This window comes from Nestor notabilis, unplaced genomic scaffold (genome assembly GCF_000696875.1).
Source record: "Nestor notabilis isolate BGI_N333 unplaced genomic scaffold, ASM69687v1 scaffold27974, whole genome shotgun sequence".
Taxonomy (NCBI): domain Eukaryota; kingdom Metazoa; phylum Chordata; class Aves; order Psittaciformes; family Psittacidae; genus Nestor; species Nestor notabilis.
Genome location: NW_009927338.1, coordinates 1 through 23352, shown reverse-complemented (window position 1 = coordinate 23352; position 23352 = coordinate 1). Strand labels below are relative to the sequence as shown.

The window sequence follows — 23352 nt, the reverse complement described above, 5'->3', positions numbered from 1 at the left end:
GCTTTGACCAGCATCACAAATGTTGAGCCCAAAACTGAGCCAGCATGCGTCTCTCCTGTTCAGACACCTACACCCGTCAATGATTTATCAAAACCAGAACACACTAAAAGCTCATTCCGTATTCACAGAATGAGGAGAATGGGGTCGGCCTCCAGGAAAGGAAGAGTGTTTTGCAATGCATGTGGCAAAACTTTCTATGACAAAGGTACTCTTAAAATCCACTACAATGCGGTTCACCTGAAAATCAAGCACCGGTGTACTATTGAGGGCTGCAACATGGTCTTCAGCTCTCTCAGAAGCCGCAATCGCCACAGTGCTAACCCAAATCCTCGCCTCCACATGCCTATGCTAAGGAATAACCGTGACAAAGATCTAATTCGTGCTACATCAGGTGCTGCAACTCCAGTCATAGCAAGTACAAAATCCAGTCTAACTTTAACAAGCCCTGGGCGTCCACCGATGGGGTTTACCACTCCTCCTCTAGATCCTGTACTACAGAACCCTCTTCCCAGTCAGCTGGTGTTCCCGGCTTTAAAGACTGTCCAACCTGTTCCTCCTTTTTACAGAAATTTGCTTACTCCTGGGGAGATGGTGAGTCCTCCAACCTCACTCCCTACCAGTCCAATAATACCAGCAGTGAGTGGCATGGAGCAGCATCCCCCACCTCCTTCAGAGTCATCAGTGCCTTCGGTGCTGATGCCCACCCCAGAACCTAATGCTGACCTTGCCCCCAAGAAGAAGCCAAGGAAGTCGAGCATGCCAGTTAAAATTGAAAAGGAAGTTATTGATACTGCTGATGAGTTTGATGATGAAGATGAAGAGGTGAATGACAGCAGCACGTTGGTGAATGACATTGGCCATGACAATCACTGCCATTCTCAGGAGGAAATGAGCCCAGGCCTATCTGTGAAAGACTTTTCCAAAAGTGACAGAAGCAGATGCATTTCCAGACCAGACATAAGAAGGGCAGATAGCATGACATCAGAAGACCAGGAGCATGAGAGAGACTATGAAAATGAGTCAGAATCATCAGAGCCCAAATTGTGTGAGGAATCCATGGAAGGTGATGATCGTCTCCATGAACCTGGTGAAAAATCTATGATGCACAGTGACCGACCAGATGAAAATCACATTGATTCTTCCAACCAGGATGTCATTAAGGTGAAGGAAGAGTATACAGACCCTACATACGATATGTTCTACATGAGCCAATATGGACTTTACAATGGTGGCAGTGCCAGTATGGCTGCCCTTCATGAAAGTTTCGCTTCTACATTCAACTACAGCAGCCCTCAGAAGTTCTCCCCAGAAGGTGAAATGTGCTCCAGCCCAGACCCTAAGATCTGCTACGTGTGCAAGAAAAGTTTCAAGAGTTCCTACAGTGTGAAGCTTCACTACAGAAATGTTCATTTAAAAGAGATGCATGTCTGCACAGTGGCTGGCTGTAATGCTGCGTTCCCATCACGGAGAAGCAGAGACAGGTCAGTAAATATTAATTGATTTTCTACATTATTGAATGTGTTGAATTATGTAAGAATAGACAGTTTAGGATATATGAAGAAATAGAGAGATGCACAGTAATGACAAGTGACAGTTGTATTCCCATGACATTGAGAGTTTTATCACTAAGATTTTCATTGTTGCTTGGGATTCAGAATAGTGTATTTTGTGCCATCCTCTAAAGTGACTGGCTAGATAATAAATGTCATTATTCTTTCTGTGTGCCTGAGACCATGTGCATTGTACTTCTGTTTATAAGCTGCAATTTTTATTATATTTATTTTCTTCTCACTGCAACTTTTAAAACAAGAAAAGCTTCTGTTAGATATATAGTAAATTATATACGATACAAATTATATACGATACAAATGTATATATACAAATATCTCCATGCATGCATATCAAACCATAGAACTAGAAAGGAGGGGAAGGGGTGGACAAACAGTTGGATGAATAGATGGAGAGAGAGAATGGAAGAACCATAATAAAAGAGTCATTTCCATCCCCATGGGGTCATATAAAAGCAAACAGGAAACATTAGAAGACTATCCTTTCTTCTCTTCAGTTTTTAGAACTAGCTACTATGTTGTTGCAAGAACAAGTAAATATTAAGAAAATAGTTACCTCTTTCTTTAGTAGAACTTGTATACCTCTCTATCCACTATGGTCATGTAATCTAGTTTATCTTCTTTTCTTCATGTGAGCAACTTCTTTCCCCACTGATGGGAATTACGCACATTCAGAGAGGAGAGGCTAGACCCCTACATATTTTTAAGATCAACCAGAGTATATTCTGGTGGCCCTTCAGATGACATCATGCCCTAGTTATGCTGCATCAATACTGAAAAAGTTGATCTTAAACAGAAGCAGCTGGTCCATAAATGCTTAGGTTTTGGGGGTTTTTTTTATACATAATTCTTTTTTATTTCTGAGGAAAATGTAATATAAATGGAATTTACCAAGGTGGTAGGATAACACAGCTATTTCATACTGTCGCATAACAAAATCTTTTGTTTGTGGCGTGATCATGAGATTGTGTTGTGTCTTTACTTGTCTTTCGTAATTTTTCACTATGCTGTAAAAATTCAGCAGACACAGAAAGAAAATCAAACCTAGCCGAACATTTCACACACAGATCCTCTTTTTTTTTTTTTTCGTGAAAATTCATTTGGTTTGAAAGTGAATATATTATGTCATATAAAATGAAAACAAGTTAGTTTTCAGGATACTGAGGAGCAAAAATTCACTATTTTGGTGGAGAGCCCAGTCCCCAAATATCTCATGTCTCCTGTTACCATTTACGAAATCCACTAAATAGAAAACCAGGCACAGACATAAGAATAAAAGTTTGAAATGGATGAGAAGGATAATCTAGAAAGTTTCCATTTCAGTAGGATGAAACAAACCACTGGACATGAAGCAGGTAAAACTAAATTAAGACTCCCTCCTTGAGGTATCCTGGTAACTTCTATGAGACTGGAGTTTGACAAGGGAAGCATGTGAGTCAGTGGTATAATCGGTTCTGAGCGTAGATGTGTGCAACCCCTTTCAGTTCCTAAAACTGCACATTTTGTTAGTCAATTTGGCTTGGTTGGTCTGCTTCCTCAAGTGAATTATGAAAAGTCAGTCATGTACTAAGCAAAACAGCTTTGCATTCAGTGTGTGAAGCAGTAAGTGATTAGCTTTAAACTTAAACAGGGGAACTTTAGGTTAGATCTAAGGAAGAAGTTCTTCACAGTGAGGGTGGTGAGGCACTGGAATAGGTTGCCCAAGGAAGTTGTGAATGCTCCAATCCTGGAGGTGTTCAGGGCCAGGCTGGACAGAGCCTTGGGCGACATAGTTTAGTGTGTGGTGTCCCTGCTCATGGCAAGGGTGTTGGAACTAGATGATCTTAAGGTCCTTTCCAACCCTAACTATGCTATGATTCTGTGATTTAGGATTTTGAATTTTATGCAATGTATTAAATGTCCATAGGAATCCATTGATAGATCATGCTGATAATAAAGGTGACATAGTAAAGATTTATATGTTCTAAGAAAGAGATGTCTCTCGTGACATACATAAAATATTGCTGAGACAAGAACAATAAAAAAGGGCACATTTTTAAAATATTTTGTCAGTTATGTAGGAGACTCCTATTAAGCTTATGGAAAGCAAGCCATACAATAAAAATCTGATTCAGGAACTTAAAATGCAGACTGCATATTTAAAGGTAGAGTTATTATTTACATATCATTGTGTAAGGCATAAGACCATCTTTTTGTATCATTCCACTAGTAACATTCGGAATGTGTTTCAGGTATGTGTTGCACTTGGGACAAAAGATAGTCGTGGACATGTTATATCCTTTAATTGCAAAGATTTTAGAGTGGTTATACACATAAAAAAAAATCAAGGTGTGGTACAGTTTATGTGCCTGTTCAGGCTTGATGTTTTTGTAAATTCATTAGCACTCCTGGTTTGCAACAGTCATCTGGAAATACCTTGAAAGAACCAGTAAATACTCTTACGGTTCCTAATAATTCTTTCAGATACTTGAGAAAGAAACATCTTCAAAACTTCTTAGGCTATCCATTCTTATCCAGATGTAGAGTGTCTAGGAACGTGCAGAAATGAAAGCATATGTACAGCATATAAAAGAAAAGTTAAGTAAACATCTTAAACATTATTTTCTAATACTTCATAAAAAAAAAAAAAGTCTAATTTACAATAAAGTTAGGAAACGAAAGTTAGATTAATATATTCTCTCTTTTTTCCCCCAAACTGTTTAATTGCCCTAGAGATTTTTCATTTTATTTGTTATTATTTTTTGCTGATATTCCTTTTGAATATATACATTTGTTTTAGAAAGAGTCCTTACCTAAGTTTACAAAGTCTAGCTCTTCAGATTAGGGAGAGCATCTCAGAGATAACTGGATAACTAAATTTAATAGCATTGCAAAGTGAGAACTTCTTCCAGCCACTTAAATCAATTTCACTTAAAAGCTCAGAAACATCTTGCTATTAACTGCTGTACAAGAAATAACTATCTAAAGCACACAATAATAATTCCTGGATAATATTTGTTGTGTATTGGTCTTCCATTTTGGACACATTATAAAAAGCCTGTGTGATTTGCTTGCAATGTGAGTCACATAATCTTTGAGTAGCCACAGAAGCTTAAAATTTCTTTGACAATTAAAATTAAATATTTTTTCAGTACTATCTTAATGAAATCAGAATTCTAGCTATCCCATAACATACAGAGTAGCAGGAATTTTTTTTTATTATTAGTAATTTTATTAATCATGTTACTAGTATTGCATTATAATATTATAAATCTATTATTACCAGTTGGAGGTCTAAAACTCATTGCAGTAGTTATGTTCTATAAAAAAGTACAAGCTTATATGGGGATAAATAACATTGGATGATCCTTTTTTTTCCTTTGGAGGCATCTGATATGGCTTAAGATATTTCCAGTGCAATTCTAGTTTATTAAAGGTTTGGGTATATTACCTCTGTCGTGTACATATGCAAAATTCCAAAATTTTGATAGTGTAGCTCTTGTAAAATGGTGTTTACAAGGGTGGGGTTGTGATACAAGCCGCAAGTCACCAGAGGCAGCAGATCACGTCAGGAGCAAATGCAGTGCTGCTTTGACTAAAGGGGATTTCTTTATGCATGTCACAGCTGCAACCTTCCATTGTGGAATGCATCCTCTAGCGATTTATGTTCAGAGTTGGCTAAATCCAGCTTCACCATTCCTACAGCGTTTGTGCCAAAGTTAACTCCTGTATAAATATCCTTCTGCCAGAAAGGCTGGAGTATCATCTCTGATCTTTGACTAAACACTGCTATTCCTCATAAATTCAGGTCAAGATAACTGGAAGATTCAGTAGTCCCACCTTACACATGTATTTTCAACACAGGACAGAGGAAAGCAAAGCAGAGTCCTGGCCCTTCCAGTGAATGACCCAGTAATTATGTTTTCCCTTCTGAAAATTACATGGTATTACTTTTGAATATTTGAGCTATTCAAAAGCAATATTGAGCCTAAATTTTTTTTAAAGGGCCTTTTTCATCATTCTTCTGAGCTACAAGTAACATCACTTATCAAAACAGTCTTATACAAACCTATATCTTTCTTGTCCTTGAAGCACTACACTTGTGAAAACCACTTTTTTCCATATCCCCGTGTCATATTCCTGGTTTACATCCATATCAGCACTATTAAAATCTGTGTTTTTTAAGATAGGACACAGCATTAGTTACAATATGTTACCATGTTTTCCTTTGCCTCAATGCGTGCAAAATAAATTAACTCTCAGTGTACCTGTTCAGAGGAACAAAGCAAGAACTTTTCACTTCGTCTTTCTGCTAGTAAAGCAGGACTATTAAATGCTCAGGTTTGTCTTTAAATTTTCTCACAAAGTGAGTGTGTGTGTGTGTGTGTTCCACAAGATGGGAAAGGTGACTGAGTCCCATGAATAAATTTAAAAACAAAATAATATCTGCTCAGGGTGACTTATAAATAAATATGAGGCAACTATTGGTGCCAAGTGTGATCATGCCACTTGATTGCTAGTTAAATCAGTCCAGATTTAAACATGTAAACTCCTTGATTTGTATGGAGCAAGATCTGTAGGTGGTTTATTAAAACCTGCTGATGTCTCAAAAACTAAATTTGTGTGGATAGAGGCCTCTGGGTAGCTGTATTGAAAAAGCAGAGACATACTTTTTGTCTGGTTACCTGACTTCCAGCCCTGTACAGGTGCGCTTGAATAAATTAACATCAGTTACCTATGATGAGCCACTGCATACATTATCAAGCGAGGTGAAGATGTAAGAAAGCTGCTACCTGCCTCCTGTTATCACCTCCTTGACACAGCAGCACCCATTTTTTCATCATCCTACTATGCTTGGAATCTTCTACAGATAACTTTTTAGAGAATTATTTTCCATAAATGCACTCAATTCTAGGGACAGATAGTTCCAAGAAATAAGATAATTCACTCCCGTCCATAATTATTACTGTATTTCCCCTAATAGAATTAGCTGTCATATACAGCTTGAATTTCCTTCAATAATAACAAGGAAATCAGGTTTTAAGATATTAGGTGTATGGTGAACCACTTGGCAAGAGTCAAAAATGCTATTTTATACATTTTTTTAAGATATAAACATACTTACACCTACACTGCTGTTTCTGGACATGAATGCAGTACATGAAGAGACTAGCTGCATTATCCAGTACAATTGTATGAACCATTAGGTTTTCTCTTGCAGCACCACTAAGATGTGTGTCATTGCAAACGTTCGCATAATTCTTCCTTACCCAAGAAAACCTGGATCATAGAGAAACATTTTGTGTCACCTCTAACACAAAGCTACCCTCTTCCATGAGTGTTCATGTTGAAAACATACTACCTGTCATAATAGATACTCACTAATGTGAACAAGAGAATCAGAATTAAAACAAGAATGCATATAACTAATTACTTAATATGATTTATTTTTTTTTCTTTTTTTTTTTTAAGAAAAGAAATAAATTAAAACAAGCCCTAGAGAGGCTACTTATGTGAGTAAGCATTGCAGGATCAGTGATCAGCTCTGGTATGGAGGGAGGTCTTTTCCAACTACACATATCCATTTATTCTGGCTTGAGTTGGAGGTTTTAGTTGTGTTTTAAAATGATCTTCTGACTTCAGTACTGTGTTAATTTTTGACACACAAAATAGTATCATTTTTAGAGCAAGAGTTCAGTTTCTCATGCAGTGCAAGAAGTCTCATTTTTTGTGTGAACTTGCAAAATAAGTCAAGGACTTCTCAGTGACCTCAAAAGTTTATTTAAATAAACTGCTACACCAGGATTAAGATGGGTGGTAAATACTAGCCAAAAGCAAAACATGCACTGAGCACTATTTACCCCTGGCATGTGTTGCGATAAATAGTGTAAATGTTTAATTTGTTTTGTCCAAGTTTCCTTGTATGTGTTTTATGTTCAGTGAAAGAGATTTTTTGGGAAGACAGGACTGGGAACATGAATGCTTATTCACAATATCCTGCTGGTCCCTAAGTTTCTAGGAAATAACTGGAAGAACCAAAAGTCTTCTACAGAAAGTGGGAGAATATTGAGTATTTCCTACTTATCTGAGTAAATATAAAGCTATTCCCCATATGTAGAGATGTCCCATCTTTCTTAGTGTCTTTTGGAGGTGAGGTAAACAAAACATCTACCTACTTTAGTTCCTGCAGAGAAAGACTCCTGGTGTTCTTTAAACTTAACAGCAGAAGACTGTAATATTTCTGCTACTATGGAGGAAGCTGGACTTCACAGGTACAAGATAGCACCAGAGAATACTCCCAAAAGCCTGGATGCAGGAAAATGGAACAAAACACTGCAACCTGAGAGATGTAGTACTCCCAGGTGGAGGAGTCTGGGGAGAAATAATGAAAGGGAGAGATACACCTGTGGCAGGAATTGCTGTGTATTTACTGCTGTTTGGAGTTATAGCTCTTGATGAAGGAGAGAGACACTTAAGTACGCAGGTAAATACTGTCATATATACATATATTATACATCCATTTGTCAGCTGTGCTTGTCTGTCTAAAAAGAGAAACTGTCAACTGAAGAGGAAAACTTTACATCAGATCTTATGGTCTATCAAAGATTGCTTGTAGATGAGGCCGTTTTCCTTTACTCTTGATGCTGATGTTGCTTCCTACCATAGATGTGAGCCATTTTATTCATTACTGTGAACTCAGTGTCCGTGCTGGGGCAAATACGAATTAAAGTTAAGTTTACCTGAAAATAAGAAAACTGGTGAGGCAGGTCCTAGAAAAACAATAACCCACAAGGGGAAAAAATTAACAGGTGTAGATGATTCCAAATAGCTACAACAGTGTTTTGAAGAATAGTGTGCCAGTCCTATAGTGCATCTAGGCAGAGGTGGACATTGTTAGCAGTTGGCCTTATCCCAGAGATGCAGTCATTCCTAGAGTTTGTGAGGTCGGGGGTATTTTTTGAAGTATAATTATGTAGCAAGTGATCAGTATATTGAAACAAAGCTTATTTGGGTTCATGTTCCATTGCTTTTTGACAAGATAGCTCTTTGCTAGTAGACCAGGTAGATTGGTTAAGAATTGCAGGGACCATTTTGCTGTAGCTACTAATGTGTAAGGCACTGGCCTGAAGGCAAGTTTGCAACTGACACAGGAGAAAGGAGTGTTTTGCACTGGAATGTGTCTTATTTAAAAGATTTTATTTGAAAATATTTGTCAATTTATGGGCCCTGGGGATAAGAAAACTCAAAACCTAACCTCTCTAAATCTGGGACACCTTTTCATAGTTATAAAAGTTGCTAACGGTTAGCAAATGCGACAGGGTTTAATAGCATATTGGTGAAGTAGAGCCTATAATTGCAGAAGTATACTGTGCAGTTAGAAACAGTTAAGGAAAAAGATAACCAGACTATATACTGTATAGGTACTGCAGGTGCAGTGCAAGACACTGTGCAGGGCTTTTCACTACTCCTTAATCCTGACCTGCAGTACTGACCACCTTTGCTGCTCTTCATAGAAGATGGCCAGCTGTGCCATACATCAGTATTTGTGATATTATGCTGTAGGTACTACAGCTGAAACCACTGTTTCATGTTTCATGGTATTATGCTGTAGATATTACAGTAGAAAACACTCATTTGCATTCAGCAGGTACACATAAAACGTTCCCAGTGGTACCAGAGATAGCTTGCATGGTCAGTCAGGACCTGACATAACACAGAAATCTCTCAGATCTGGTACCACTTATAGCTCATCAGATGTTGTACTTTAAATGGCAAGCACTGGATATTTCCTGTCAGAAGTTTTGAGCCCATGACTTCTAAAGAAAATCTAAGGCTTTTAGTAGTGCTTTCTACTTCCCAGCAACATATTTTAAACAAGTGGTTTGCCTTGTGCTAAGCAAGTTTTTCTCTCTCCTTTTTTTTTTATTTAATTAAGAGCTCATTTTGCATTTAAGCTTGACCTAAAAAGCATTACTTAAAAAGATCTGTCTAAGAAATAATTTAAGATTTTTGCCATAAGGCACCTGCAAGCTTTGTATAAATGGACCTGGAAGAGAAATGGAAGAGTTTTAGATTTGCCAAATATGTACACTGTCATAAAAAAGCAACAATTGCAGGACTTTGTTGGCATTGTGAATAAATGTAATGTAGATAGTTTTGTATGGGGGCAAAAAGGAGGAGAGAAAGAAAGGGTGGGATTGTAATAAGAAGGTATTTTTTGCTGTCACTTTGCTTTTGCTTTTTTTTTTTTTTTGAAAGAGAAAGGGGAAAAAAAACCCAAACCTAAGCTGTTTGTGTCAAACTATGAGTCTGAAACATAAACTGTAAATTATAAGTTTTACAAGTTGCTATTTCAATGTTACTGATTTTGATTCTAGTGCTTTACAAACTTTATTGCTTATTTTCTTAACTAGAGATAAGTGTTGCCTTCTTCCAGTTCAACATATTTTTTTCTTTCTCTCCCTTTTCCTCCCTCTCTCTCCTTTTCTTTGTTATGCCAAAATAAAACAGCAGTTACACTTCAGCCATTTACAACTGAAAATGCAAATAGGACAGAATTAATTTTGTTGTCCATAAATCTTACATTTTAGTTTTGTGTTTAATGCACCAAATGTGTAAATAAAAATAGCCTAAACATGTATATATGTGTATGTCTGTGGATGCATGTACTGAAAGAAAGACCTATATATAGCTGTGTTGGTAGATAAAGATCTAAAATTACACTGGATAGAAGGAGAACTTGGATTCCCACTCAGAAAAGGTAAATGAGCCCTTGTTTCATGAAGAAGGTGCGCACAGTTGATATATTGTGCAAGATTTCATGAAGGGAGGAGGCAGGCCCTGGCAGGAAGGATGATAGATCCTGTGCTGGATGTCTCTCAGGTTTGATAGCCAGATAGGGGAGCAGCACTAACTCTGCAGCCGCCTTAGTCTGTTCTGTCACAGAAGCGGCACTGCTGGGTCAGTCAGCTCACTAGTAATTGTGTTTTACAGACTTCTAAAGCAATTGGCTCAGTCAGTCCCAATTCAATAAAAGTGGAGAGCGAGAGTGAGAGCACTTTTGTTCTATTTTTTACTTGAAATTATTTCATTCAGCAGTCTGTCTTTTTTATTACCAAGATTTGACATTAGCACTCCAAGCTATATTAGCATCCATTTCAGCAGTTCAGTAATGGTATTAAAAAAACACTTAACTTCAACGGTGAATGGTTGTATGACAGTACCATAAAAATCCACATTAAAAAAAAAAAAAACCACCTTATGTATTTGTCCCTGCAAATTATTTTTCACTTGTTTAACCACTTCAAAACTACACTCTCTTGACTGGTGTTTGCAAGAGCTGTAGCAGCAGGGAAGGCTTGTAAAGGAGGTGAGAAGCAACTGCAGCAACAATGGCATAAAAGAAAAAAATTGAGACATTTAAAGAAGAGGAAAAATGTAATAGGAACATGCAAGTACACATACATGCACAATAAAGACCTCTCATTTTGGGTGAGTGCCTGTCATTCAACTGAAGTAAGATTTTAAACTCAAATCACTCAAGGTAAAATCTTTGGCATCTTCCACATTTCTGGGATTTAATTTTGAACCCAGCATTCTCCAAGCTTGGGATGGCAGCCTAACTATCTTGGCACTGCGGCACACTCATAAATGACTGCATTAGGTTCTAAATTTTGATTAAACATTCTGTAATTAATCAATGGTAGACATGAAGCTGTTGGCAAAGTCCAGAGCTGCAAAATGTTTAAGACATAAAACATTACGAAGTAATTAGAATGTGCTCCTTCAAGAGAAGGATTGCCTTCAATAAAGAGGTAAATGATAGCATCATGTTTATTGTGGACGTAGGCAGCCAGTGCAATATGATAAACTGCAGGAGATACACATATCAGTAATCATCCACATTATTAGTGTCATTAATCATAATTCTAAAAATATGACAGCAGCAGCCAACTTTTTGACCAATTTTGCCTCTGCCTGTTGGCCGTTATAACTTCACTAATAGACTGCAGAGCTCCTGTGTGTGGCAGTTTGCATTGAGAATGGAAGGTTAATTATATTTGAGCTGCTGATTCCTTCTCTCCTTGGAAAAGACCGAGCACTTTGACAATCCCTGGAGCTCACTGCTGTTAAACCAGTAAAAGTACTTTATTGAAATTTTCTTTGTTGGTCAGGAATGAGTAGATGTTTCAAATGAGATATAAGCGCCAGGCTGGGACGGCCGCTAATGTTTCTTCCAAAATAATCCTTGGACAGCAAGCTGAACTCATACTTCCCTTAGATATCTTTGCACAGTCTCTTGTGGATGGGTAAAAAGTTGAGAATTTAATAACCGCTGGCAATAGTATGTATGGAAGAATCTCTGAGGATTGAAATTACTGAGGAGTTGGGGCGTCAGTGAAGGGAGGTTATAGGATAATCAGCTATCAGTTGACCTGAAAGGGGTACTTATTTAGTAATGTAAAATTACTAATAGAGGAACTCTGTAGAAGTGCCACATTGTATTTGCTTTTATAGTTCCACTGGTATTATACAAATAAACCCAGACTTTTTAGGCAAACAAAGCAGTGGGAATGAGAATTACCATTGCGTTGTGACCAGACAAAATGTTTTATTTATTTGCCATAGAACCTGAAATCATACATAGCTGTCCCTAGATCTGAGGATTTATTATGAATTTAAACTTATAATGCAATCAGTAAAGAGTCTGTGATCCTTCCAAGCAAATAATGAATAATGTGCTGCTGTTATTACTATCTAGGAGAAAAGAAATGGTTTCAAAACAGAATTAGGGGAAGCTATGTGTTCTGACTGAGTTTTATTTTCTTTGCATTTACTGAAACTTGAAACTTAGTAAAATTCATGAGTGGGATGCTGAACTGAAGGGACTGTTTGCATAAAAATTTGCAGAATTATCACATTTTACATGGCTGTTGTAACAGTGAAATAAAATAAAGGATGAATTCTGATTTTTTACAACATGTAATATTTAGATTATTTAGGGTTGAAAAGAAACATTAATTCATGCAATTTGGCACAGAGTCTATGTGGAAGTTGCCTCAGTACTTCGTAAGAGGAAATACACCTTGTGTGAAGGACGAGCAAAATAATTCAACACACAGGAGATGAGGGCCTAACGCGTGTCTGCTATGCACTGCACAGGGATAAACTTTTCCATAGAGTATGTGTAGATGTGTAGTTTATGGCAGTTGGACTGATTGTCAGTGGTGTTGAGTACCTGTAATTTCCATTGAAGGATTTTGTCATACATCAGATGACCTTCTCATGCATGTAACATTGCTACACTGAATTAATTCACTTAGGAAATATTCTGTCAGATAAATCTTTTTATTCTAAACTTTCTCAGCCAGTCCGGATATTAGACGAGAGTGCTGGCTATTTTGTAATGAGTCTGTTTTGCTTCCAGGCAGCTAGTAAAGTGAGAGGTTAAAGTGTTGCAACACAATTTTGGTCGTTTCTGAGTAACTTTGGCAAGTACACCAGTGGTTGTGCTTTTTGTTTGTAATATCTTTTGATCTTTAATGGACAACAATAGTAATATATTAAGAGAGCGACATGACCTTGATGCTTCTGAGCACACACAGCTGTTGTGAAAGTGTAATTCTGTTCACACCGTAAGGACCGTCTCACTAAACACCTCAACAGGTATGTACTGAATTACTGGGCCTTTCAAGAATCCTGAACCTGTCAGATTTTACATTTAAAATTATTTGGTAGCAAACACTGCCATCAGATATCAGTTCCACATTTAACCTGAGTATTTGCTCACACAGTCAGCTATCCTGCCTCCCCAAATGCCATCTCTGCATTAACATTTTTTATGCATTCCACAGTGATGACAAATTGTTTTCAGACTGTAACTGTGGATTAAGTATGCAAAAGGCATGTTTGCCACTGCCAACAAACCAATAATTCTCACTAACATCTTCAGAGTTACAACATTTATAAAGTTGCAAAGTGGAGTAAACAAACCATCTGTTTGGCTTTACCATATATGTCATGCTCTCTTATTAGCATATTACGATTCATTTAGTAAACAAATTTGGTGATTTCGTTCATGTCAAAGTTAGAGGGAGCTTGAAGATGATTAACATTCCTGGGACAGGCACATTAATACATTGCTTCCTCTGCAAAGTTAAATGGCTTCTCAGGAGAATCACCCCTTGTTGACAAGATGAGACTGTCAATTTTGTTTGCCTGCCACATTAGGGGCCGTAAGGGGATGGGAAGCTCTGAGAAAGAGGAGCAGTGTAGGCAGCATAATTCACTGCGAATTGAAAAAAGAAGTCTAATTCTGATAAATGGTCGACCCCAATACATCCTACCTGTTATTACAACAGACGTGCTGTATCTGTGCAGTAAATTAGTTAAACCCCTAAAGAGTTTGATGGGAGCTTATCTTCAAGTGAATAATTTGAGTGTAGAGGGAGCTGTCTTCGTGACCAGTGTGAGTGATTTGTTTCATATTGAAAGGGATTGAAATGACTGGGCTCCACATCTTTAATTTGCAAGAACTTGCTTGTCCTTTATTTCCTGTATTTAATAAGCACTGTTTTTTTTCACTTTTTTTTAATAGGTGCTGAACTGTATTTTACCTTTTGGATTTTCTTCCTATGAAAGGTTAATATTTTTCAGATTCTATGCAATTTAAAGCCTCAAGAACTGATGTTATTACCCCAACTGTTCATGTAGAAATGCCGTGGTCTCATTGGGTAGTATAGTATTTTGTCTTCATTCATTGTTCTAACATGTAGCCCCTATCCCTACTTTTCCCTTTACATTTAGTGCAAACTAAACATAGTCAAATATGTGGAAGTGCTGCTTCACAGGCTGAAACCTTGGCTCTGTTCAGATAAATTGGAATTTTATAATTTTGTTCAGATAAGGATTTCAAACCTTTATTATCTTTGCTTAGATTTATGGATTTTTTTTTTTCATTTTTAATTGAAAACAAACAAAAGAGAAAACAAAACTGTGTCAAAGCCTGCTGATAGAGTGGCAAAAATAGAACAGTAACTGAGAAAATAATATCTTTAACAATTTCCATTACTAATTAAATTCCAGGAACTGTTTTATTGTTGAATCTCTTAAGTAAATGTGGGAAATTATTGCTGCTTCCTTCTTGAAGAAATATCAGAATTAGGGCCACATCTTTTCTCATAAATATGCACACTGTTATATTTAGCCAGAGTCTTACTTTCTGGTTCTTTGATTTTAGCTGCATGAAACTCAGCACTTTCAGTCTGCAGAGATTCTGAAAAGCATAAAATTCTGGGTTTACTTTCTGTTATGTTCACATATTCTGAGCCTTTTTGTGAGCTTCAGGCTTAAATAAGCAGGAAAGGAACATGAAATTGAGGTAAGACCACAATACTTCACTGAAATTTTTAAACAAACCCATAAATCTTAATTGACAGCCTTTGAGGTGAAAAGAAACAAAGAGAACTTTGCTTGAACATTTAATTATAGTAAAAATGTAGGCTGAATACTAAACTGAAGATAGGGGTGGAAAAAGTCTCACAGGAGGAATGATGAAAGTTTCCTTGTTTTATGGTATTTTATACCATTTTGACAGTGCTTAGTCTTAGACTAGGTATGGCAGGAGGATACCTTCTATGGGGCCTGTACAACCTGAGCAGTTACTTCATTATCCAACTTTAAGAAGAGGTTTACCAATCTGTACATAAACAATCAGACAAATGTATCCTGCCTTTGATTTTGTAATAGAACATTCTTCAAACTGCTGAATATTGTGTGGTTTCATGTTTTGTAAACCAATGGAGCTTCTGTCTTCTTAAAAAAAAAAGAACAAAACCCACTAAAACAAACCCAGACAAATCTACTATTACCTGAAAGAACAGAATTTAACAGAAAATAAATTATGTTGACTTTAATGCATTAAGTCTCCAAATATAATTTTAATGTAATGTACTTAATGCTGGGATCACTTATTTGTATCTTAAAGAAAAACTGCCCAAAGACTGATGGCCCCCTGATGTGACCTCCTGTCTGTGATTTCTTTGCAGTGTTGGAATGATAGGCTTGAGTAGTATTACTTTGGCAAATCATGTATTTGCCAAAAAATGCATTTTCAGAACATTTGAAGTATAAGAGATTGGGATACTGATTTTTTTGGAAACATAGAAAGAAAAGATGTGGTGGGATAGAACTGGAAATGTGGGAAATTATTTCAGAATTTTAATGAACAATACAGTGTGTTTTGATGTTTGAGTGAGATTTTCACCTGAGAACTTTGTCACTTACGGTCAGCCAATGAGGAGCAAGAGGCCAATAGCTAGGACATTTAACTGGAACATTGGTTGGCTTGGCCTTTCTGCCTGACTGCATCAGGGACTGGAAAATGGGTTTCCTGAGTCCCTAACTGACCGCCTTAACAATTACGCTGCTGCTTAATTCTCCTCTCTTTATCCTCTCATCCTCTTAATATTTAAGTGTAATCATATTTTTCTCTTGCTAAAAAATTAAGAAAATAATGCTTTAGGTTTCATTTTCAACAACGTGCCCTATCCCCAACTGTGAACAACACATTCCACCCAATTTTTCATGCACTTGGTTTTGTGCTTTGTATAATATTTGAATTTAAATAAACAGAGTACTCTTTATCATCCAAATTCCCTAACTCTGCTTGTGCACATCAGAGATGAGGCTTGCCCTTGTGCAGATAGGAGTGCAGGCACAGGTACGTCCGAAGCTGGCCTGAAGTCATGCATAGAATTCATGCCAATTTCTTTGCCAGGACAAGTTCTACTCTCTCATACATTTCTTCTCACTCACTTCAGAAAGAAAAAAGAAGACTGGCTAAATAAAAATAAACTAAAATAAAGCACCCATTACATCTTTCTTTTCAACAAATGGATAGTAAATTAGCAAAATCAGATTCATTGACAGGGTAGAAAGAAACTGCCCAGGCTGGATTTATGAGCTGTGTAAATGGCACGTATGTTTAATTGACCATATTTCCTAGGTCTTCTGTTGATGCATAGTGCATTTCTCACTACAAGAGCTTGCTGGTAGTAGGTAGGGTAGAACCGACAATGAATTCTAATTATGGAAGAATACTTCTGTGAATTTCACAAGAGAAGGAAAATGTTACCACCAGTGGGATCATGCCCATAGTCAGAGAGCTGCTGTAGTTGCTGTAGCTCTCTGCATTGTGCTGCCACTGAAACTCTTGTCTGAAACGGCAATGGTGAACTGGGAGGTGATATACCCTTGCCATTTGGCCAAAATCACAGGTTGCATGTGTATCATCATTATCATCATTACAGCAGCACTGCTGTATTCTTAAGATCATTGAATTCAGAATGGTGAATTAACTCTGGTGAGGACTTTCCACACACTTGCCCACCATATGTCTGATTCATGAATAGAAACTTGAAAGAACTTGAAAGAAAAATGTTAATTATGTGGAAAAATCAGGCATTCTGGGCCTTCTAAAATAAATCAGACTTTATTACAATTTTCTTCCCACAACAAGATACATCTCAAAAAGATCTTGGAAAAATACTATCCTTTATTTCAAGGGTACATGACATATAGTACAGAGCTAAACAGATGTTTGGACATTTTTTTGGCACACGTAGTATTTCAAGTTCTTGGAGCTAACCCTCTTCGCTATTCCGTCTTGCCTAGGATGTGATAGATCTAGTGACTGGAGCTGAGCGATAGCCTTTTGTTAAGCTCTTTTGACCTTGTATTTCTGCCTGTAAGCCTTCATTCACCAGTTGTCTTTATGCAACATTTCCTTTGCCAGGATCAAATGTCATTTTGTAGTTGATGTACAATAAGCAGTCTAAGAAGTCTGGCGTCTTTCAAAGGATCTTATTAGGTCAAATATTTTGTTTTCTATACATATGTATACCTCTGCCATTCATTGAGGTTCTTCAAGGTTCTTTCCCTGCAGATACAGCAGCAAGTGCAGTGTAAAGGACATCAGATATGGCCTTAAATTAGCTACCTCAGGTATGAGGAACAATGGAGCCACAGCAAGCTGAAGCTGAGCTGACTTTGATGTACCTTGATCCATGATTTTCGACCTGTTTAATGGCAGTGCTTGTGCACTGGCACAAATTGCTGTCCAAGCTGTGCCTCAGCTTACTTATGAAACATTGTTAACATACCTGGGAGCAGTATTCAGAGGAGGAAATGGTAACAGCATTTTACATCACCTCAGGGAACAGAAGAGCTAAAGCAAGAAACTGTAGGTGCCATGTGTAGGAGCAAATGAACGTATGACAAGGTGGCTAGCATTGTCTGAGAGCTAGTAGAGGACTGGGCTTAGGATTTGAGAGTGAAAAAGCAGATGAGAAATAGCTGGATTAGGATAGAACACTTCAATTTGGTATGGAGAAGGGGATCTGGAAACTACTGGAAGAATTTAAGATGGTTGAATAAGTACATTTTCCAAGAAGAAAAGCAAGGAAGATCAGCACTGGATGAGAGGAGCAAAAAATAACCACATTTATCAAGAGAAAAGGTAGTTTGGGCTTGGCCAATATTTGTGATGCTAGATTTTTCTTCTGATGTTTTTCTTCCTGCTGTTCTCAGGTACTAGGTCAGTCTGCAGGTTGTCGGCCACACTCTTCTGCCTTTACAGCAGAATAATAGCCTTCATAGCTTCATAGGAAATCGTACTTCATTTCTGCCCCTAAACTAAACCCTATTCTATTTGGCAATTGCCAGTGCTTGCATTTTCCCAGGAAATGTCTCTTTAAAAACTTCCTCGTCTGTACTGCGTCTCTTTCTAGTCTGCTTTTATCCATACTCTTCTTCCTTAGTTCCATTTTTTGGGTTACAGATCCATTATTTGTAGTTGTCCTTACATACATGGGCATGTTCCTCCTGTATGTAACTTTTCGCAAAGAAACCTTGGGAATGCTGCAGTCAATCCTGAAAAACACCCTCTTTATGCAGGGCACTGTAGAAGCAGCACCTTGCACACTATACTCAGTCTGCGCCTCATGGTGCAATGCTACATTTAGTTGTGTAGCAGATGGGAAACGGGTGCAGGGTTGGTGTCTGAGCACTCTAGACTGGTGCACCTACAAAAACATACTTTTCCTTCCTTCCTATCCCAACAATCATTCAGCTACTGGACATGTGAGTTGCTAGGATCTTCAGCACACAGTACATTTAATTCTGAGGTTTTAGCCTCTGTGACGTTGGTTTTGTCATAAGATTTCAAAACTCGATGTTGAAATAAATGAACATTTTCTCACAATTTGTTCCTCCCATCCCTACCAGGGTGTTTTTGCATATGATATTTAGGGAGAGTATTAAACACAAGTGAAATAGATTAAGAAATGAATGTAAAAGAATCAATTCTTTCGAACTGTGGTTGCATAATGGAAATCGACTGCTATGAATGAACCTATGTTCAGAAGTTATGAACAGCAGAGCTAATGCACTGCCATGAGTTCATCTTTATTATTGCATTACACCTGAATCAATTGATAAAGTAGCTTCTTTTTAAGGCTAGGAATGGCACTTAATTGAATAAAAGTCAATGTAATTATATTAGGAGAATCCAACAGTACTGCTGACAGCGGAAAAGGGACACTACTGAGCAGAGTGCCAGAACTGGTCCACACATTTCTGCACATCGTTTGCCTGACAGATATTGTGGGCTGGTACATACTTTAACTAGATTACTGATTGCCACTGCTGTAAGTGAGAATTGAATAAGAGAAGCATCTCTTCTTATCAGAGCATCAGCAGGGTTTGCATCCTTACACTGGTCTTTCTCAGAATGGCCTTTGTCCATCTGGGGCTCAGTGGCCCTCTTTAATGTGGTAATTTATTCTTATCTCTTCATTCAGTGAATGCTGGAGTTATTTTCACTGCATGCCTGGCTGCTGTTTTTCTCAGCAGCAAACCAAGGAAATATGAACACAAATGCGTGGAAACAGTAACAGTTATCCTGACTAGTTTCTACTCTGCAGTAAATTTCTGTATCAGGGGAGTGAGGGAGAGAAATCATAAGAAATAAACACATGAGCACTTTATGAGTAGTTTGCAGTTAGCATTATGATGATAAGCACAAATGTGCTTTTATGGTCATGTAATAACCCTGGTCAGTGTAGACAGGCCCTCACAGTAAGCATTTCCTGTACTGCACTTAGCAACTTTACATGGAATTGTATGCCATCTGACACCAGAAAGGCAAGGGACTACCAGGCCTACTCTTTATCATTCATGTATGTGTGCACTGCATGCATCTGCTCAAAACTCATTTGTGGATGATAATGGGGATGCTGTGAATATGCTCTGATTAATTTGCTTTATGTTTTTCATATTGTGTGTTTGAGTCAGTTTCCATCAGGGCAACAGTATAAGTGAGATTACAACTGGCAAAAATGCAGTTTCACAGTCAAGACTTTTTTAAAAAGTCTGTATTTTATTGGATTCAGATATTATTTTCTTTTTTTTGTTTGTTTGGTTTTTTGTTGTTTTTTTCTTTAAACCAGATATGTCTGGACTGGAATGTGAATTTGTTCTCTCTCTCTCTCCCCCTCACCCTTTTCTTTCTCTTTTCTCTTCTTTTCTCTCTCTCTCTTTTGTGATCTCAATTTAGCAAAAGATTAGAAAGCTGATCTTATCACAAGGTAAGCTCAGCCTTCCTAAGTGCAGTGTGGGGATATGCATAATTACACTTCTGTGCCTTAAAAAAGCAATGGTGCTATAGTTGCTTGTGTGAAAGAAGTATTTCCCATGTGGGAGAAAAACAAGGAATACTCTCCACTTTTTCCACCCTTGCCATACCTCTCAACTGTTTCTCATTAGGAGAGAAATTTTCCATTCTAGACCCTCCCTTACTGGAATAATTGCATCCCATGATTCAATTAGACTGCAGTTCAGTATCAGTTTTATGTCAGGGAACAGTTACCTGCATTTGCAGGTAAGTGGGACGGATCGCTTCTATTGCTGTTTTCTATATTTATTCCCAAAAGTTATGTGCAAAAGACAGATGAATCGCAAAGTAAGTGATAGAAAATTACAGAAATTAACTCCATGTCAATTTAATCTTCCTATATTTGCATTTTCCTTACTTATCTGCATTGTACTGCTGTACCCTTTTTGAGACTTCAGTTGGTTGAGAGATATGTTTCAAAGGGTTTCTTAAAACAAAAGCTTCCAATAAGGAAATACTGCTAGTAGCTATTGTTCCCCTTTCCCCTCCTCTTTTCTTTTTTTTTTTTTTTTTTTTTTTTTTGTTTTGGGGTGGTTTTTTTTTTTTTGGTTGGTTGATTGGTTTTTGTTTGTTTTTACTGTAGGACCTGAATGTCTGTAAAATATTTGACCCTTGTTGTGTCTTCCCTTGCGAGTTTATACCTAGTGCTTTTTTGCAAATTAAAGTATTCCTTATGTTAAAACACTCTCTTTCTCTCTCTCTCTCTCTTTTCCTTCCCCTTACACTACCCTCACCCCCCTTCTTTTCCCTCCTACATTTGGGCTCTGATCTGCAATTTATAATGGGCAGACAGACTGGTGAGTCTGCATGTTGTAAATTGCGGGTTTGGGTCCTTAGCTTGCAAAGAATGTGACGCAGTAGAACTTCGCTAATTCTTTTTTTACTGATTTGAAAATCCAGTCACCCTCCAAAGAAACTGAATAAATATTTGTTGTTTCCTCAGCAATGGTGCACATTCTGAATAGTGAACCCTAAAGTTTTCTAATACTGAAAACTTTATACTGATTTCTTATTATTAAGCACTTTGACAAAATGAGCATGTTCTGTGGTCAGAGGTCTTTGATGTCTGTCATGTTGTTTGTTGGTTGCATTGCTAATTCAGAAAATGCAGTATTTCAAAAAGGATTTCCTGACACTACTGCAAATCAGTGAGGTTCTACTGCAATGGGTGAATAAAGCCAATGTCAAAAGTGGAGAGTAGAATGCAATATTTAAAATAATAGGCTGCTTTACACAGTTACTAACCCAAAGGCTTACATTTTGTTTGCAAATAAAGAACTTTGTTTCTTCAGAACAAGGGCCTAGATCCTGTAAAACACTTGAGAACATTTTAACTTGCATCTCTTGGAACCTGGTCCAAACCACTGACGTCAGTGACAGCTTTTCCAGTGTCTCTTCAGCACCCACACTGACTTCAGCACATACCTAAACCAAAGGCCATGGTTATGAGTTTCAATTGATTTGCAGCAAAATTTTCATTGCCATTAGTAGGGTCTTTTTACTGGAAATTACACTGCTTGGGTCACTCAGCACTGCATTGGACACACAGCTGGGAAAAATACAGGGAGGAATGGCAGTGTCCTCCCAGAAGGATGGAACCAGTGACTTTGCTAAGATTTTAGGAAACTTACATGTAGCTTTCAGAGACTTGTTCTCCTAAACCCTTCAAGTCTTTTCCATCTTGGTTTGGCCCAATTCTGAATCCCTTTATACCAGAATTAAATTATCAGAATCAGGACCTCTGACTATGCATCATTCAGTTACCTTTTTTTTCTTCTCCTCATATATTTCACTTACACACTTACGTGAGTACATATATATATGTATATATATATATAAATAAAAGGTATATTTATATGTATGTATAAATATATAAGGATATGGATCTAGAGGCAGACTTAGATATAAACACACACAGATACTGCATATATTAATAATATTTTCTCTTGAAGCAAGGCTTTTAGGAAGGCCAGCAGGGATTCAGAAACCAAGAAGAGCATTTTGCATTTTCTGCTAGTGCAATTTATTATTTTGTAAATATCAAATAAAAGGGCTGCAGCTGCTGCTGGGGACTAATGTTGAGGAGCAGTAGCTGAAAAGAAAAACAATATGGGGGTGTGGGGGTAATTTGCTTGTTTTGGATTGGTTTTATGTTGAAATTTGTTCACTTATAACAAGATTGAATTTTCCAAGAAACATGGAGTGGGGATATTTTTATGATAAATTATTGATAAATCAGAATTTGGATTTGGTGCTTGATGACTGTATGTTTAATCAAAAATAACATACATTTTTCCTTTTCTCCCTTCCTTCTTCCTTTCTCAGACACAGTGCTAACATAAATCTGCACCGTAAACTGTTGACCAAAGAACTGGATGACATGGGCCTGGACACCTCACAGCCTTCTCTTAGTAAGGACCTCCGTGATGAATTTTTGGTGAAGATATATGGCGCTCAGCATCAGATGGGGCTTGACATAAGGGAAGACACCTCCTCACCTGCTGGTACTGAGGATTCCCATATGAATGGGTACGGCAGGGGCATATCAGAAGACTATATGGTCCTAGACCTGAGCACCACCTCCAGCATCCAGTCCAGCAGCAGTATTCATTCCTCAAGAGAATCAGATGCAGGAAGCGATGAGGGCATTCTCCTGGACGACGTTGATGGGGCAAGTGACAGTGGGGAATCTGCCCACAAAGCAGATGCTCCTGCCTTAGCTGTAGGTATGGGCACTGATGTCCCAGGATCCCTCATGTTCAACAGTGTTTCGGTGAGCAACGGTGGGATAATGTGTAACATTTGCCACAAAATGTACAGCAACAAGGGGACCCTCAGAGTGCACTATAAAACAGTGCACTTGCGAGAAATGCACAAATGCAAAGTCCCTGGGTGCAACATGATGTTCTCCTCTGTCCGTAGCCGAAACCGGCACAGTCAGAACCCCAATCTGCATAAAAACATTCCCTTTGCTTCAGTAGATTAGTTCAAGGATGGACACAGCATAATGCCAGCTCTCAGAGAGGGCCCACCACATCTGAACTGCCATATACAGTCTCCCTTTATATATAT

At 37.8% G+C, this 23352-nt stretch overlaps 1 protein-coding gene across 1 annotated transcript in view; it reads left to right on the top strand.

The window, feature by feature from the left end:
* Positions 1 to 23266, top strand: part of BNC2 (basonuclin 2) — a gene marked incomplete at its 5' end in the record, with an annotated part of 23748 nt that extends 482 nt beyond the window's left edge. The window contains 2 exon segments of the mRNA XM_010014019.1: positions 1 to 1481; positions 22606 to 23266. The exon segment at positions 1 to 1481 is cut by the window's left edge and continues 3 nt beyond it. Of these exon segments, the coding sequence (XP_010012321.1) occupies positions 1 to 1481; positions 22606 to 23266 (2142 nt within the window).
* Between the last annotated feature and the right edge of the window lie 86 nt (positions 23267 to 23352).